At 37.4% G+C, this 18,761-nt stretch overlaps 2 protein-coding genes across 2 annotated transcripts; one reads left to right on the forward strand and one right to left on the reverse strand.

The window, feature by feature from the left end:
• Window positions 1-103: 103 nt before the first annotated feature.
• On the reverse strand, window positions 104-14,175 carry LOC111339755 (trafficking protein particle complex subunit 5-like). The gene is made up of 7 exons (XM_088738965.1): window positions 14,089-14,175; window positions 13,913-14,001; window positions 11,876-12,002; window positions 4,486-4,543; window positions 4,270-4,329; window positions 3,285-3,349; window positions 104-1,350 (listed from the first exon to the last, which is right to left on the reverse strand). Exons 1-7 carry the CDS (start codon window positions 14,155-14,157, stop codon window positions 1,252-1,254), a joined length of 567 nt encoding a protein of 188 aa, XP_088595091.1. The 5' UTR covers window positions 14,158-14,175; the 3' UTR covers window positions 104-1,251.
• A 41-nt stretch (window positions 14,176-14,216) lies between these two features.
• Window positions 14,217-18,266, forward strand: LOC148720729 (protein Abitram-like). The gene is made up of 6 exons (XM_088739470.1): window positions 14,217-14,310; window positions 14,401-14,452; window positions 14,666-14,869; window positions 16,036-16,105; window positions 16,860-16,977; window positions 17,263-18,266. Exons 1-6 carry the CDS (start codon window positions 14,232-14,234, stop codon window positions 17,286-17,288), a joined length of 549 nt encoding a protein of 182 aa, XP_088595596.1. The 5' UTR covers window positions 14,217-14,231; the 3' UTR covers window positions 17,289-18,266.
• Window positions 18,267-18,761: the final 495 nt, after the last annotated feature.

An 18,761-nucleotide genomic window follows, 5' to 3' on the forward strand; every position in this document is an offset into this window, starting at 1 on the left:
AAATATACCAAGAAAAAATGCAATTTTAACCATTCCTTAGATTGTGAGCAGTTCTTGCTCTTTGGCAACTGTAACTGCAGTAATCGTAACCTCACAACACCACGATGATGAAGACGTATTTATTGGGTACGAATGATGTTGACGTTATGTGGGTTGAAACTTAAAACAATAAATGAATACGAAATTACAACAATTGACTAATAAAAGTGACAGGAAAGAAATACACTGAATAAACTTGAAATGACAATACTTACATTGTTACGATTTCTACGAAACTGCTGGACGAATATAAACTGCCAAAAGGCGAAAATAAGATGAACTGGAGTAACTGCTCAAAGTGAACTACTGTATGACTAACGGAAGACTAAACTCTGAACTTGAGAAAAACTAATTTCTACATGCGAAAATGACTAGCTAACTTAAAGTGCAATTAGCGCCTATATTACGAAAGAAACTAATTAATGAAGATACGTGACACAGAAACAACAGAAGCTAACTGACCAGCGAAAAAATACTAACGAACGACGAGAAGCAGCGACAACACAAAAGGACACCCTAATGATTGATTGAATGAGAAAAACAAAAAAATTCCGCACGCTAAGACCCTACACTTGCTTTTTGGCAACTTTGGCTATACAAGTCCCAAAAATTCAGTGGAAGAAAAATTGAACAGATGTTAGCATGCAGTGTAGAACCCTGGAAATACATTATCCTGCCAAAATGTCAATCTCATTCCGAGGCTTCCTCCCCCTTTTTCTTATCTCATTGTTGAGGAATTAAAGGAGGGGTCACACTTCTCAACAACAAGGAAGGCAGAACAAAGGAGTCTCGGGAAAAGGTTGCCAAAAGGGTAATGAGAATAAACACTCTCTTGCCTCCTACACAAAGAAATTTATGACAGCTGAAAAGGATTGTAACTGAACAGTTATTGCCTGTCAGAAGTTTATGTGCAGATACCATATTTCCTTGAATAAGTGCCCTTCCCTCAATAAGCACACTCCCTCCCCACCCCCCCCCCCTCCCAGGACATAGTGTCAATTATGTGCCCTTCTTGAAGAAGGCTCACATTCATAATGGTAGTGATACAAGCAAAACCTGTTTCTATTGCTACTTTATTTATAACTTTTAGGCTTCTGATCAACAACTATTTTCACAACTAACTTTTTAATTAATTATTTTCATGCTGAACTTTCCAAAAAAATTTTTTTTTGCAATGTTGTCGATGTTATGAATTATTTATAGTTCATTTTCTCATCTCCCATCCATAGACTTGTCTCTCTGTATTACCGACTCTTCAAACTTGATCATCAAAGTTGTTCCTTTATGCCAGTGTGCAGTTACTTTTGCAGGCTACAACAAAATTACATCTATTAGCAAACTCAATGTAGCCAACCCATACTGTAAATCCCTCAGCAAAACTCCTCACTTGTTTTAACCTTTTACACCCAAACATCAATTCCTACACATTTCCTCTTACTAGTAATTACTGATAAAGAGAATTTGGTTAAAGCAATCAAGAGCTTCAGTAGTCTCCTATATTCTTGTTACTATTGATCAGTGATATTAATTAAAAGAGATGGGAGATGCTGGTTTTTCCCAAAGGATTGAAAGGTGAACTCCTTCACACTTGAGATCTCATTAGTCATTCTCCCTGCAGTCTGCCATATGATCCTTATGATGTTAGTTTAGAGAGTTTAGTATTGGACAAACCAAACTTCTATTTGATATTTTCTTTATTCTCATTGCTTGTTAGTCTCCTTCGCAGCCTTCTTTCGGGATGTCACGCAACGCTCCCCCAAAAAGAAACGGCTGCTCACATTCGAACCACATTCCTTTCCCATAGTGTTTCAAACAACCAATTAGGTCAGGGTACTGTGAGTGATGTAATTTTCGAGTGAAGTTTATGTGAGATTTCCTTTCAGCCACATGGTATGGCGAGTGAAACGCCAAAAAAAGTTGTGGAGGAAACCTCAAAGTATTTCATGTGTTCTTCGCCTTCGGCAGCCCAAGAAAGAGTATTTATTTTCGGAAATAGTACCCATAACTTTGTGGAAATAATCAGATCTTCCTTGGACTTCAATATCAGCTGCTATGCGAGCAGCAAGTTGTTTATATGCAAAGCTGTGTGTTGCAAGCGGCTGCTGAAATTTCAATGAGCAACTGAAAAGGTTCTAGAGCTGAAGAGGGAAATTCTTGAATCTTTCCAAGGGAGGCCAAGAACCAACCACTCGTCGCCAAATTTAGTATCTTGTAGGGAACTTATTGACCACACGGAATCCGCATTGCCACGCTACCTTTATTCTTTTGCACACTCGCCCTATATACATTACACAGCATTACCCACGTACTTCATAGTAATTAGATTATGTCATCACCGATATTATTACACAAACATGAACACGATAGGGAGAGCTTGATAAATTAGAGATTTTCCAGAGCCTGTGGGCAGGTTCACTAACACATCTTGCTTCTGAATGACAAACCTTTAAATCACAAGCTTCTGGTAAGAATTAAAGCCTGCGATTTTGAAAGTTGACGATGCTTGAAGAAAAGCTTCATTAAGGACCATCATCTTGATTTTGTAATCTCAGGAGATAGTGGAACGATAAAACGAGAAGTATTATTGGTCAAGTCATCTTTAGAAAATGTCGCGTGCGACAGTTCCAGAAAATGGAACTGTAGCTGTGATTGGCCAAAATCGGGAAAGGAATGTGGTTTGGATGTGAGCAGCCGTTTCTTTCGGAGGAGCGTTACATGACATCCTGAAAGACAGCTGCGAAGGAGACTAACTGCTTGTCGGTTAGATATTGTTTTGTTATTGTAATGAGAAATTCTGTCTTGGTCACTCATGGGAGTGAAACAGTGAAGGATTCACAGAGACTGTAGGAATTAAATTTGACATAACTCACCCAACCATTGCAATGCAACTTGATTTTGCTGATTGATCAGCTACAAATGTGACTGCATAACATGTCTGATAAAATCTGAAGCGCTCAAAGCTTAACATACAAGGCAAGAAGTGCCAAGAGCTTATCACTAGCGGTAGTGGTAAGCCACATAGAGTAATACCAAAACAGTGGATCACATTCAAGAAACCCTTTGATTGGCTTCTCAAACTCTAAATATCCTTTGCTATTCACCTCTGTCGCTCAGTAAATATTCATCAGCAGCCACCTCCAGTTTGGTGAATAGTTGTTAAATAACTATATTTAACTGACATTAATTACATTGAAATCAACAATATGACACTAATTAAAAAAGATAATATTATTTGAAGAACTTACAAAATTACATCCATGTAACACAGCTTCAACTATGCCAGCAGTGAAAGATGCACAGTTCAGACTTCCTATCAAAAGTATGAAATGAGAGATTATGAAAACCAGGTAGCAAAACTCCAAGGTGGCAAGAGTCTGTTTAGGCCATCAACAACAGTGCATGGCAATTACTGCTTGTTGAGAGATTTCTCCTGGGCCACAAACATACATGTATGTAACTGGGGAGAGTTTTTGTCACTTCAATCATAGTGATTATATAGACCAGTTTAGATTTTCTAAAACTTTGCTTTATACAGTAGAACTCGCTATGAAGCCAAGGGGGATCAAATGAGTGTATCTAAACCTTTTAAGATTTAGACCCAGGGGTTTAACTAACAAATTATGCCAGCTGCCAGCTTAAATTTCAAGTAAGGCAGCTCAATGGTGGTGAATGATTGTACAGTGTACTCTCAGAAGTGCACATTCTGCTTTACCATGCAATTGCCAGCCGAAAATCCAGCCAGTGATCACCGCTTTTTCATCAGGTGAATTTTACTGGCAGCCAGTACCTAGCGACAACCCTGTATACCTTCAAATCCCCTATTTCTTCTAAACCCCGAGTTTAAATTTGTTTCAAATCGATGCTCAAATATCTCATAGATGTGGGATTGCACCAACACTAGTGTACAATTGTTAAACTTACTGTAAGGACCTCTCAGTATTACATTTTCAAACTTCCAATTACACTACAATAACACATATTGAAAATTCTCTTGGAGTCTTGTCTAACTATGCTTAATACATATGTTCAAATAGCCTTATCTTATGCACACACTTTACACTAAAAAAAAGCTATCTTATAAAAGAGGATTAATTGATGTGTCACATTAATATTCCAGAAGACACAATATCTTTCTAAAACTCCTTACTTTTACCTGTTGTCTAAACAAATTAAATTTTTTTTTTAATTCTATACCTCACTTTCCAAAGGTTCTAAAATTTTGTACTGTACCTTTGTCCTTTGGAACTGAGATAAACTTATTGACTAGAGGTTCTTTTTCAATTATATAATCTGAAAGAACTGTTAAGGTCTCACAAACTTTTTTGATGCAGAATGAACCTTACTCCCTCAAGGAAAAGATGCTGGCAGCCCTTTGTAATCAAATGTGCATGTTCAACTTTGAATTGCACTGGGAATCAAAATTTTTTTTCAACTTCAGAAGGATACATGTTTTGTCATCATCATTGGCTTGCTCCAACTTATCAGCTTCTTTGCCAAATAAAGACTACAAGGAAATAAAATGTGAAATCCAGAAGAAATTAGTTAAATTAGACTCTAAACAATAAAACACAACAAAAAATAAATAAACAAACAATGTCTCAATTTTAAAAATTCTAAAACAGGATCCTGTTTGATATTTAATATCACAGCCCTTTCATTCTTATGAGTGACCAAAGCAGAATTTCTCCTCACGATATCAATACAATATATCAAGCAGACAAGTTATGTGAATTAAGAAAAAAAAAACAAAAAAACAAATAGGGGATTATTGGTTAATCCAATACAGTCCAGCCTTGATTATCAGAACCTTGACCATCCAGATTTCTCAATTATCTGGACCTTTTTTTCTGGTCCAAAACTTTTCATGAACATTAATTAGTCATGATCAATATCTGAAACCATACTCCTTTTAAAACTACAGCATTGAAAAGTGAAATAAAGGCAATGTTCTTCTTTCAGACAAACACACTGACTTACTTCAACATTTTCGGCCTATGTAAAAACATTTTTCATCAATTTTAAGTGTTATTCCCGTTGGACAATTAAGATGTAGACCATATCTTTTTCAAAACAATTTGTAAATTAATGTTTTGTTTCAGGATAAAATGTCCCTTTCTTAATGTAATCAGTTTCTGTTCCTCTTTAATTAGTCATGATCAATATCATTCTGTAACCATACTCTTTTTAAAACTACAGCATTGAAAGGTGAAGTAAAGGCAATGTTCTTCTTTCAGACAAACAAACTTACTTACAATACTTCAACATTTTCCGCCTATGTAAAAACCTTTTTCATTAATTTTAAGTGTTATTCCTGTTGGACAGTTACTCTTAAATATTCATATTCTCGATTATCCAGACCCTCACTTATCAGGACTATTTCATCTAGTCCCAATGAGTCTGGATAATGGAGGTTTGACTATAATTATTAAATTCTCAGAACTGAAACCATGTCAATTCCACGTTGCGGACGTGACATTTAGAGGCAAAATTTGAGTATTAAATGTCTCCTAACGTCAGATCCAAACTATTTGAATTGAAATGAGTCATGTCATAAAATTAACCCTGAAGTACCTTTTATTTTGACAGAAAACATTTTGACTATCCCTCAGAGATCCAGAGAAAATAGTTTTTCAAAGTGTGTTGCGGATGTGACTCCTAAAACAACCCTTGATTTGAATTGCTTTTGGTTAGTTCAAATTTCCTGTGAATTGAAAACCTTTAAAAAAAACTGCATACACTAACTAAATGCAATAGTAATTGTGCTTCATAAATCTGAAAAGATATTATAGAAATTGCTTGTTACCATGGATTTATTAACAAAAATGTTATGTTGCGGACGTGACCAAAATTTGTTGCGGACGTGACATTTTGGGGATGTTCAGGAAAGAGCTTTTCATTCACCACTAATAACTTTCAGAGTAATGCCACTGAAGTAAAAATGCTGTTTCTATTGCTTTTATCTGTAAATTGGGAAATAAATAACAAATAATATATAAGAAATAAATTATTATCAAAACAAAGTGAGTAGTATTTTATGTTTGTATCAAGTTTGTATAATTTAGAAAAGCAAAAGTGGAGGAAATAAGAAGCTTTCAGCAGCCACAATAAGAAAAGTACAAGAATTCTTCAGCAAAGATTATGTGTCCCGCCAGACTCCTGGAAAGAAGGACTTTGTCATTAAAAGGCAAAGTGGGAAGAAAGAGTATCTGCAGAAAAGACACATGATGTTTTCTTTAAAGGAGGCTCACTCTCAGTTTCAGAAGGAACACCCAGAGGTTAAAATTGGTCTGAGTAAATTCAGTTCTCTACGACCAGTAAATGTTCTCCCTTCATCAGATACACCTCGTAATGTATGCCTGTGCCAATATCATGAGAACATCCGTCTCATTTGTGATTGCCTTTCCAAAGAAGTAGAAGACTTCCCAAGTTACTCTGGCAACTTCGTAGACAAATTTGTCTGTGACAGTAGCTCAGAGGAGTGTATGCTTGGTAGATGCCAAAACTGTGCGACATACATTTGGCTGGATGAAATCACAGAGAGTTGCAACGAGTCATGTCTGTGTGAACAAGTGACATGGAATCAGTGGGAGAGAGTGGAAGTTACAGTACCTGGTAAAAAGAATAAGCTCCCAAAAGTAGTTTAGAAAACGAAAAAAGTCTGCAAAGGAGGTACCATCAACGATGTCTTCATATCATTGAGATCAAAACTACCAAAATTTTTGGAACATGTCTTTGTTAAAAGGAAGCAATCTAGCTACTTCGAAGAGAGAAAATCAAACCTTCAACTCGGAGAGGCCATTGTCCAGGTAGATTTTGCTGAGAACTACTCTTGAAAACACCAGGATGAAGTTCAGTCTGCACATTGGAATCAACAACAGATAACACTATTTACTGTAGCTGTCTGGACAATTAATGAAGCCAAAGATGTTACCTGTGAATCACATGTGATTGTATCAGATGATCTTGAGCATGAAAAGACATCAGTGCTAGTGTTCATGTCCACAGTCCTTGAAACATTGGTCAAACAGACGCATCCAGAGGTCACCAAAGCATACATTTTTTCAGATGGCCCAAGCTCACAATTTAAAAACAAATACATAGTGAGCATTCTCTCCAAACTTGCCAAAATTGTGCAAGTTCAGTGGAACTACTTTGCCACTTCACATGGCAAAGGTGCTGTTGATGGTATTGGTGGCACAATAAAGCGTCTTGTTTGGAATGCTGTGCAGTCCAGGAGAGCACCCCCTGTTACAGATGCCAAGTCATTCCATGAAGTAGCCACTAAGCTCAATTCATCTGTTTCTGTCCATCTTATGGAGAAGAAAGAGATAAGAGATCGAGCTACTTCACCTGGGTTAAGCAAGTCCTTTAAAGAAGCTGTTGCTCTGCCAGGGATTTCAAGGTTCCATTGCATTGAGCCACAAATCAATGGGTTTGTCCAAAGCAAAATGTACTCCACTCAGAGCATGGTTGAAAAGGAAGGGGTGCCTCGTGTCTTTCCCTTTGATTTGGAGGAGTCAGGGAGTGACAGTGATGGAAGTGATGCCAGTCATGCTGAAGTAGAAAGTGATACAGATCATGTCCATGAGATCAGTGATATCGGTAATGAAGATGTGGAAAAAGAATGTCCAAATGATGGTGAGAAGGAATCATTCAAAAGTATTACCATTGAGGTAGATCACGGCCTTCCATCATACATGCCAATGAAGTTTGAGAGCATTCAGCCTTCTCCTTATAATGTACCTCTTCATACTTCCTGCCTGGTTGATGGTATTCGTAGTGGCCACATCAAGTTTCAGGGTAATGGCATCATAGATGATCATGACCTAAAATCTCTAATTGGGGGTCATAGAAATAGTAAAGAGAACTACCTCACAAACTTCGTCATTGACGAATATTTATCAATCTTGAAAGCCACTTCAAAAAAGGTCTCTGTGATTTCATGGGAAGTTTTTCATAAATTTGTTATAAAGAGGATTTTTGCTGAAAAGGAAAATCTTCTCACTCAAGACCTCATCCTTGTACCTTGCAATTCAACAAACATTGAACACTGGTATCTTCTTGGAGTATTTCCCCAGATTAAAGTCATTGCTGTGCTTGACAGTATGGCTGGAGGTTTTGTCAAACCAAATGTAGAAGTCTCCATTAAGAAGATGTGGGTGCTGTTAAAGATGTTTGACAGTACTCTTGATGAGAAGGAGTGGCATTTTGTTGCCAACAAACCTGATGATCTTCCCCAGCAAAACAACAACTTTGACTGTGGGGTCTTTGTCACTCTTTATGCCAGATGCCTTATTGCCAACAGTACCATGTTTGTAGAATTGTCAAGTCTACAAAACTTCAGAAAACACATGGTTGCTGAGTTACACAAGCGAAGTCTCATTGCCATTTCTCCAAAAATCCAAATGGGAATGTACTATGCTGTTGACTATGTTAACAAATTCTACATCAGCCGAGCACTTGAAACCAACGACAAAGTAACCAAATTCCAGTTCTTACATGCCACTGGTGCAAAGAAATTTGATTGGCCAAGAAGTAATGATGTTGAATCAAAGCACAGCTCCTGTGTTTTTTATGGCCCTATCACTCTCACAGGGAATCGCCCTTTTGAGGTTCCTGAGCTCAAAGAAATTGAAGCTCTTTTTAAATTCATTATTAGGAAAGCCATGAATTAACCATATGGCTCATTTGTATCTCCAGTGATTACCTTTCATTCCATATTTGAACAATTTTAAGTCAAGAGGTTACAGTATTGTATGATACTCATTTCATGTTTTTTCAATAATTCGTTGAAGCAAAGAGGTTTGACTAACCATTGAATGACGATTTTGAAATCACTTAACTTTTAGAGATAAAATGCATTTTCTGATTCATCATTAAGAAGACCAATTAAATAGTGGTTTATACTGTTCATTTGAAGTTTATCCAGTGTGTACTTTTCATGTTCATAAATTTGTAAAAACTTTGATGATCTAGGTCATTTTGTACATCAAAGGGCATATAATTATATTTTGGAAAATTGTAAATAAGTGATAGCTTTACATATATCATATGTCTATAATTATCATTTGCTGTCATTAAATATCAGCATATCTTCTCATGTTTGAAAATTTTATGAGGTTTTTTGGGTTTTTACAAATGTGTCATGTCCGCAACGGTCACGTCCGCAACGTAATATCTCTTAAATAGTTGACAAATTTGAGCAAGCTGGGGTGTCAAAATTATCATAATGGGTAACTATAAGAGCAGCATAAATAAGGCCTGAAACAGTTGAGAACCTACAAAGAAATTAAATAAATGTTGCTCTGAATCATACACTGAAGGTCACGTCCGCAACACTTTTTATATCTTTGTACGTCTGAGGCATTAAATGTTTGAGAATTTTTTTCTTTTGGCATTGAAAGGCCCATCCTAGTGAGTAGTTAAGATCTCAAAATCTGATTCATAGCAATCAATTTCTTTGAGATACAGCAATTTAGATATTGGTATGTAAAATGGCTTATTCGGTTACTAAAAACCCTCAAAAACAATGGCATCACTGTCATGGAAGTGTTAGGAATTTATTTATTAAATGTAAATTATTTTTTTTATTCTCTTAGGATCAGTGTAGTTCGTGATTATTTGTATCTGTTACGTAATTTTTATTCTTCACTTGTGTAAACTGTTGTGTAATTAACCTTTATTGTGTATATCAAATAGTTTTCTTCATTCTTTTCGGGCACCTTGCGTCCATGTGTATTTAAGGATTTGGGTGGTTTGGTACGGGGTGGTTTTTTTTTGAAGAAGTGAGGTGAAGGTTTGTGAGTTACGAGCGAAGAGCGTGGAAAAATTTGAGTCAACGGAGACTCGGCACAGTATCATTTCTGAGAAATTCATTCAGAACAATCGTTCCATTTCACGGTAGAAAACCATTTGCGGGGGAACGGGTGTGCAAAGAATCTACCAGACTGTGAGCTAAAGGAAGAAGAGATAGTAACTAACTCAATAACAAGTCTGAGCGAGTCAAGTTACGAGAAGTAAAAAGTTGAAAACTGCAAAGTTGTCAGAAGACGAAGCAAAGTTGAAACGAAGGAAACGAGCAAAGTTGAGAACTGGTGAGACAGGAACCTGGTTGGAGAAACGGGAGTTTGGTTTTGGCAGGGCACTGTTTGTTGGTGGAGCGTGGTGATTTGTGGACAAGAGAAGAACACGGACGCGGGCGTAAGGTGAAACCCAACCGAACTGAACTAAAAACAAAAAACCTTTTTTTTATCTTAATAGTAATAATCTTGTAAATAGTTTTAGTGTACTGTAGTTTAAGTTAGCGTATTCCTGTAAATTAATTAGATCATTGTATTATCGTTATTGTTAGTCGCTTTATTGTTTTAATTAGCATAATAAATATCTCTAGGCCTACGTTTAGTTGTATTGTGTCGTGTGTTCTCGGACTCGTTTATGTTCTGTGTTTTGTTTGTGTTAGGGGGCACCCACCTTTGTGGCGCGGATTCGTCACAATCACACACCCTGGGCGTGGCCACCACTACCAATCTAGATTTGGATTCTTATAGAACTATGTATAAGCTTTCATTAAAAGTACGTTTGGCTCTCATATTTTGAATTTGAAAATCTGTCAAATTTTCATGTCTCATGTGGAATGGCCCCCATGCATTATCAATTCAGTTGATAAAAGCAAATTATCTTGTAGATAGATATATACTAGATAGATGGATGGATGAATGGATGGAACCCTTTATTTTAATATGGCATTTTATCAAATTAAAATATATAGTGATAATAAAATTTGGTTTACATAAAATCCGTACGCAATACAAGTTATGTATTTACTATTAGAAAGCTTAATGTTCTAGAACTAGTTTTACTGGTGCTCATAGTAGTAGTCCAGCTTACCCATAAATATTTTTAGCCAAGTTTCTTCCTTTAAACTGTTTGGAAAATCATTCCAGATTCTTGCTCCGGTAAAAGCAAAATTGTTTCTGTAAAAATCTGTGTGACGTTTAGGGAGCACAAGATTCATTCTGGAAGATTGCAGTCCATAATCATGAAAAGAGGCGCTATGGGCAAACATTTCAGACAGGTACGGGGGAGTGAGACCATTCAGATAGATGGATAGAAATATACTTTAGATAGATAGATAGATACAGTTTATTTAGAGAGGGTGGCACAGAATAGTTGAAGTAACTAATAAACTTGTAGCCCTCTATTTAAAAAATTCTAACAAGCAATGTCTATTGAATTCTAACATAACTATCAATAAAAACTAGGAATATCTATCTAATAACAAGACAAATTAAGAGTAAAAATAAAATGTAACTTGTGAGCAAATGATGAATCATATGTTAGACTATAAAATTATGTAGTGGTCTGATCCTTTTTTTCTGCAACACTCAATCCCTGGATTGAAAGGCTAGCCCCTTCACACCTCAGATCTCATTACTAATTCTCCTTACTGTCTGCAGTAGAATTCTTATGATGTTGGCTTAGAGAATTTGGAATGAGATCAACTATCACAATAATCCCCTAATTGATATTTCTTTTTAATCTCATCACTTGTCTGCTTGACATTGTACTGATATTGTAAGGAGAAATTCTGTCTTCATCACTCATGGAAGTTAAAGTTGAAGAGTTAGGTCTGCACTTTAACCAAGAAGCCCACATTTCTGCAACTTATTCTGTCTTTCTCACCCCAGTCTCTTCTCGCCCCAAGAATAAGTTATTCTTGGGACGAGAAGAGATTGGGGTGAGAAAGACAGGACAGAGTGATAGTCCACATTGGCGTTATGTTAGTCTGCAATCCATTCTTGTCATTTTTACTATAATTATGATACTTTTTACTTACTTTCCACAAAACTGATTTGATGAAAAGGAGAATGTTTAGCACTCTCACTTCCCTTTTCATTCCTTTCTCCCTCAACACCAACACATCGAGTATTCTGGAACCCACTTGTTGGCCTAATTCTGACAACCTGTTTTTTTTTTTAAAAAAAAAATCAACATCACTTACAATAATCCACAGCATTCCCTACTATTTTTCCTGAAGTATCTCGGTGGGCCATAATCCTAAATCCTTGAATTTATTTGGTTATTGTACACTCATAATTAGTCCAGATTTTCACAGAGCAGACCACTATCCAGAATCCTTTTGTGTGCCCATATAGAACAAAAACTATCTGCTAAGGGCCATAAAAAACTCCCCCTCCCCCTCCCTCTCTCCTGCTGTCATTGCTAACTAACATATAATTTTAACGGTAGTTAGGAGGTCTTTGTGTTTGTTTCTCAATCTTCACCCCTTAAGATCTTTAACAAATGGTGAATGCCATAGCGTGTACTATTTGAGTTATGGATGCACGCGGGAGGTTGCTAAGCACGAAAGAAGCGTAAGAGTCGCACGAGGTGATAGCAGAGTGCGACTCTAACTTCTTGAGTGCTAAGCAAACCTCCCAAGTGCATCCATAACTCAATAGTACACGCTATGGCGTTCGCCCTTTGTTTTATAACATAACATTGATACATTGGAACAAGAGTTCCCTTTTATTTGACAAATCTTACGTGATCAGAAAAGATAAGCGCGCGCGGAAAAATCGTCTTAGCATTTGCTCACGTCAGCAGCATGTACCCATGGGCAAATAGTAGATGCTGAATTAACCAATCAGAGCGTGCGCTTTGCTTTAGTTATGTTATAAATATTATGTTACGACATTTCAGTTTGCTAGTCTGCAGTGCAAGCGGATTTTGGCGGGGCGAGTAGATGTTCAGGCTGCCATCTTGAATTAGAAAAACAGTGGAGAGTTGGGGCAAGGTAAAATGTTTGGGGAAGGGGGGGGGGAGAAAGGTTTTTTCTGTCTTTCCCCCTCTCCCTCTCCATTTTTTCATTCGCCTTTTCCTCTCTCCTTTCCCAAACAATCAACCAACCGAACTTACAGCAGGGCTTGACACTAACTTTTTAAACTTACAAGCCAAGAGGCTAGTGACAACTTAGATGTTACCACAATTTCAGTTTGCTTACTGGCCAAACTGGCTAGTGGAAATCGAAAACCACCAACCAAAACGTAATTTATTCTAGTCTGTGACTAGTTGGCTACCACTAGCACAGGGGGCCCATACAATCTGTTCGTGTAGCTGACTGTTGTTTTATAGTGAATGTACCAGATTTACCGTTTGCCTCACCTATAGTGATATATTGCTGACTATGTACATAAATCATTGATAAAATTATTAAACGTTGAATTACTTTACCTGTGGTGTAAAGTCGTCCTTTTGCCTCAAAAGTGCTTTGTCTTTTAGCAATTTTGAATAAGTGTGAGTTCGTCGTTAAAGTAATGCATAAAATAAAGACAAGGGTGGAAGCCTTGCTTTAAAAGGGTTCAAAGTTTGAAAGCAGAGGGATGCGATTTTCAGGGGGAAAATCGCTTGGGCGATTGTACCCTTTCAAAACAAGACTTCCACCCTTGTCTTTATTTTATGCATTACATTAATGACGAACTCACACTTATTCAAAATCGCTAAAAAAAACACTTTTGACGCAAAAGGACAACTATACACCACAGGTTAAGTAATTCAACGTTTATTTATCAATGATTTATGCACACAGTCAGCAATATATCACTATAGGTGAGGCAAACGGTAAATCTGGTACATTCACAATAAAAAAAACAGTCGGCTACACAAACAGATTGTATGGGCCCCCTGTGCCGTTAGTGGCGAGCCCTGCTTTCCAACAGAATATCGATCTTAATTCTGTCCGAGTCTGGAACCAGTAGATGCTAGATAAATTACATATCACAATCACTCAATTAACTACACAAGACTTCCATCGCAGCAGACTCATAACAAAAATTTTTTATTTTTCTGCTCCTGGGGTACTGTTTTCACTCACTTGCTTTGAAGTTCCGGTACAGTGTGAACTCTGTTTTGGCAATACTGAACCATCTCCGAAAACAGCAAGCCAAAAGTGCTTACATTTATCTACAAAAAAACACAGAGATAGTTCTTAAAGTACGAAAAATAATGGATTATCCGATCACAAAGCGTATCATTTCAACCACTGAATACCTCATTCCGTCCTTTACTGAGCGGTTTTTCAAGGATATTTGTCGATCTACCTCTTCGGACTGACTCCATCTTGTTTTAGGCTTGGATGCTAAGAAAGAAGGCTTGGATGGTAAGATAGAAGGCTTGGCTGCTCATGTGCCAAAATGGCGGACGCAGAGGATGCGAAGTGTCTGCAAAGGAAATCAGTCGTAGAGCGATACTTTACGCGTATTTTTAAGACAGGTTTGAAGTGGTTACATTTTAAAGCTTGTTATTGATTTTATTTTTTAGGAAAAAATTTTGACTATCTTTTTTTTTTGCTGCAATTCTCAGATATAATGGGGAAATTTTGCGAAGATCAATGTGTGCTGCAGCATTCAAACAAGTAAGAAACTGTTGGAAGAACGACCCCCCAAACCAATTTTTAGCCAACAGCGAATGGGAAAAGGGGTTATGTTGATGATTTAGAGTGTGGTAGAAACAGGACTGGTATTCTTCACACGAGAAGAACTCTTCAAACATGACGTGTAACTAATTTTTAGCGTTAACGATTGTACATGTCGAATTATTGCAAATGACTTTGCTTGTTATTTTTCAGGATATGTGTGATTACTGTTGCACCCAGTCACCCATTACTTCGATGCAAGCAGATTGTGAAAGTGGATTTCCAAGTGAGCACTAACGTCAATCGACTGGATAACAAAGTTTCAGGGAAAGGGAAGAAAGGTGCTCAGCATTTACAACCAGAGTCTTTAATCTGTGAAGTCATAAGTTCAGATGGCAGCAAGTATTCACTGTATAGGTATGAAAAAAAAAATTTTTTATACAATAAAAAAATTATTACACAACTCGGGCAGTCAGAGGGCCAATAACTAAAATCAACCAATCAAAATGCTCTATTGCAGGTCAATATTCTCTCAGTATTGGACCAGGCACTGTCCCGAATGGTCCCGAATGATACCGCACTTGTGTCCCTTTGAACTTCAGTCGTATAATAAATCTCTTTTTAACCAAGCTTGCTGGGGACCGTACTGGAAGAATATCGGCCCTCGGTCTTTTTTGTACGGACCTCGCTGCGCTCGGTCTGTACTGTCAAGACCTCAGGCCGATATTCTCCCAGTACAGCCCTCGCGCTTGGTTAATAAGATATATGTAACCCTTACACTTTAAATCTTGCATAGTGTTAACCAGAGAATACACCTAAAGCCATTTTTAATATCAGAGTTGCCAAACTCTATAAATCTGAAATCTAAAGATGATTGTAACATGAGATCCCTCCACCCACCCATCCCTCCCTCCACCCACCCCTTCCAAAATTTTCTTGCAACTGTTTTTCTCAGTCTCTGCCCACAAACTAAGGTTCCTTGTTAAAGTGAAAGTACATCACCAAAATTACAATAACCACGCTTGGACAGAAATCAGGTCTTTTTTGGATGGATTTGAAATTTATGTTGTTTGAAATTCTCCTAAAGGGAAAAAGGTATATTCAAATTTTCTTTTATTTGGGAGATTTAGGAAACTGAGCAAGTGGTTCAAAAACATTTTTTCTTTATCCAGGAGGTAAAAAAGGTAAAGTCTGTTTACAAGCCAAGTGGTCCATCAGGCCAGTGCTTAACTCCAATTTCTGTAACATGAAGTGACTAGGAGTATTCCTACCCCCCCCCCCCCTCTTCCTGAATGGGATGCTGGTTCATTGTAGGATTATCCTCCAGCACTAAATTTGCCAGTACCCATTTAAACACCTAGTAGATGAAGAGAGGCATTGGGAGAGTAAGTTGTCTTGTCTAAGAATGCTACACAATGTCCCCCATCTGGGCTCAAACCCAGACCGATTGATCCAGAGTCAAATGCTCTAACCATGAGGACACCATGCCTCCAGGAGACTCCCTCATATTGGGGGAGAGTTGACATACACATGGTGGCCACTATTAATTCTTGATATGCTTTTATATCATGATCTTATACAAGCTGCATTAAAGGAAAGCTGGTTGAAGTTAATGAAGAACTGGTCACAAAGCCGCAACTCTTGTTAGAAAAGGTTTGGCACTTACAAATCTATAAATATATCAACTCATGTTAATGAAGAGAGGAGAGATTTTTTTGAGAGTTCTTAATTGTGTAGTGGTAAGAATCTTAGGCTTCCTGATTGCTCCACAAACTGCCCAAGTGCATTTTTAAAACCCCTTCATCTCATCAGTATTTGTCCTTATTTTTTACAATACAATTCTTATGATGTTGGTTTGGAGAATTTGGTATTGGCTCAAATTATAAAATCTCCTTATTGATATTTTTCTTTATTCTCATCACTTGTCTGCCTAATATTGTATTTAATATTGTGTAGTAATGACAAATTCTGCCTTGGTCACTTGTCTGTCCTACCTTGAATAACCTTGCTTTTGCCTGCTTAAAATGTGAATCAATTTTGCTCTGATGGCTCGACATTAACTTTTCAACTTACTGGCCAAGTGACTTGTGACAACTTAGATGTTACAACAATTTCAGTTTGTTTACTTTCCAAACTGGCTAGGGGAAATTAAAAACCATTTGCCAAAACTGAATCTCTACTAGTCTGAGGCTAGTTGGCTACCATAAGTGTTGAGCCCTGACTGTAGCCTAAGTCACATTTCTTGTGCAGCAAATGAAAATGTGTAACCTCAATCTTGTCAGAGTTCATGGCCCTGATTATGCTTCCAGCATCTGAAATGTAAAATTATTGACAGAAACTTGTACATCCACACTAAAGATTTATGACAATTTGTTCTGCTTCAATTTTTTCTTATTTTGGCTTTTAGCCAGAAACTGAAGGCTACCTTGCTGTAGTCCTTCCAAAACTTACTGAGAATATTCTTGATGGACTCTTGACAAAAGAAGAATATGAACAACTTCTAGAGGACAGAGAAGGACAAAGTGGTATGAGATTAACAATTATTTATATTTTGTTGACATTTTTAGGTGAAAAAAATCATCGCTTGATTTCAAGGCCTAACCCTTTTACCTGAAGAGTGACGGGGGAGGGGAATATGCGGCGCAGTTGATTCCCATAGTAGTGAGATTTGATAGGAGCAGTGCTTATAGGCTAATCTTGGCCAGACATTCGGTTAAATAGTGAAAAATTAGCTTTTTAAACGATCAGAGATCGATTGCAAATTCTGGTGAACAAGCATTTTAAAGGTTTCTGTGTTGTTGTGCCGGCAGGTTGTGCCAAAGCTACGGGTCTATAGTCAGCCTATGGTATCAACTTTGTGCAATTGGAGTGTGTGACAGTCGGGGAAGATGGCTACAACGGTTGTCTCGCTTTGAGTGAAAATGGTAGGATGAAGAGCAGACGGATAGAATAACTCAAGGCGTGATGGATAAGATTGCATTCCTCAACCGGTCCTATCGACAATACGTTGATTATTCAAGAAACGATGAGTGTGAGAGATGTAACCTGTAATAAGGCTACAATAGAGAAGATATTTGTTATTGAAATGTTCAAAACCTTAAACGAAAGAACTCTTTTTTTCACTAGCCAATAGTTCTCTTGTTGGCATATTAATAACCATAGGTGACGTCACTGATATCTTTGCTTTAATTTCCTTTATTATCCGCCTTGGGTGAATAACTGTTTTTATCGATCACGGGAAAATGACATCTGTCGGGGAATGACTTAGTGGCTGTACACTCGTTTTTGTGTAATGCAGGAAAGGAATTTACCACATTACCTCGAACAAGCGCCCTCCCCCTCCCCCCCCTCCCCCCTTTCAAAGAAGCAAAAGTGGAATCAGTGCAGGAGAGTAGTTTCTTTTCCGTTCCAGTTATTTCTGGCTTCATGGCTTGCAGAGTTCCTTTATTTTAATTTTTGTCTTATTACTGCGCTAATTCAGAAACGCCTTCTCTATTAAGCCGAAAGTTTGAATACACGTCAGGGCGCTAATTCGAGAAATTACCGTACGGTATATCCGTGCTTTTATTTAGTATTACTAATTAAAGAGTAACTGAAGAAGGGATTGAGCTTCGCGAACACGATGGGTAAAATTAAAAATTTTAACTAATTTAAACAAGAGCATCAAACTAAGCAATTGCAATCACTTACCAAGATGACTGGACATAAAAAATCCAATTCCTATCCTCCACCCCAAATAATGCTTAAGACGATTACTGACTTTAAATTTCGCAACATACGAGTAAGGTAAATAAAACAAGTGATTTACAAACGATGGGCGTGTTTTGTGTTTTCTTTTTGTACTTTTAATAGCCCACCGAAACCATCGCAATAAACTATTTCTCTTTTTAATCTAAAAGAATTTTAAAATTTTCACGCAAACTGGACTTCGATGAGTTTTTTTAGATCAATACACATGGTTGTATGGCTTTCGAATGACAGAAAGGCTTCGGTAACCACTGTATTTAGCGTACTTTTAGCTTCCGGTGGCAATTAATTGTTATGTTTATTATCTTGGGCACTGTTTTAAAGCTTTCACTCGTTTGCTACATTGATATCTCGTAAAATAGAGACGGTGATGGTTACGGCAGGTGACGAGAATGAACTCTTATTCAAGTTGCTTATCGTATGGTTCTTAAAACAGTGCCACGGTAAAAAGGCAAAAATAATTTGTCCACAGTAAAAAGGGGAGTCAAGGGTTTCAAAGACCGAAAGAAGAGGAAAGGAATTCAAACTCTGTCTAGGTCGTGCCTAATCTCTTCTCTCCACT

Source organism: Stylophora pistillata, chromosome 11 (genome assembly GCF_964205215.1).
Source record: "Stylophora pistillata chromosome 11, jaStyPist1.2, whole genome shotgun sequence".
In the NCBI taxonomy this organism is placed as follows: Eukaryota; Metazoa; Cnidaria; class Anthozoa; order Scleractinia; family Pocilloporidae; genus Stylophora; species Stylophora pistillata.

What these genes read in the sequence shown, in the direction of transcription:
- LOC111339755 (XM_088738965.1), bottom strand. Translation starts at nt 14,157, where the DNA reads ATGGAGTCAGTCCGAAGAGGTAGATCGACAAATATCCTTGAAAAACCG. An exon ending in TCAAATCAGTTTTGTGGAAA is followed by an intron (nt 4,544 to 11,875) that starts GTAAGTAAAAAG and finishes ATTTCCTTGTAG; the next exon opens with TCTTTATTTGGCAAAGAAGC. An exon ending in CAATGATGATGACAAAACAT is followed by an intron (nt 4,330 to 4,485) that starts GTATCCTTCTGA and finishes CAGTTCTTTCAG; the next exon opens with ATTATATAATTGAAAAAGAA.
- LOC148720729 (XM_088739470.1), top strand. Translation starts at nt 14,232, where the DNA reads ATGGCGGACGCAGAGGATGCGAAGTGTCTGCAAAGGAAATCAGTCGTA. An exon ending in GTGCTGCAGCATTCAAACAA is followed by an intron (nt 14,453 to 14,665) that starts GTAAGAAACTGT and finishes GTTATTTTTCAG; the next exon opens with GATATGTGTGATTACTGTTG. An exon ending in GGACAGAGAAGGACAAAGTG is followed by an intron (nt 16,978 to 17,262) that starts GTATGAGATTAA and finishes TTGTGCCGGCAG; the next exon opens with GTTGTGCCAAAGCTACGGGT.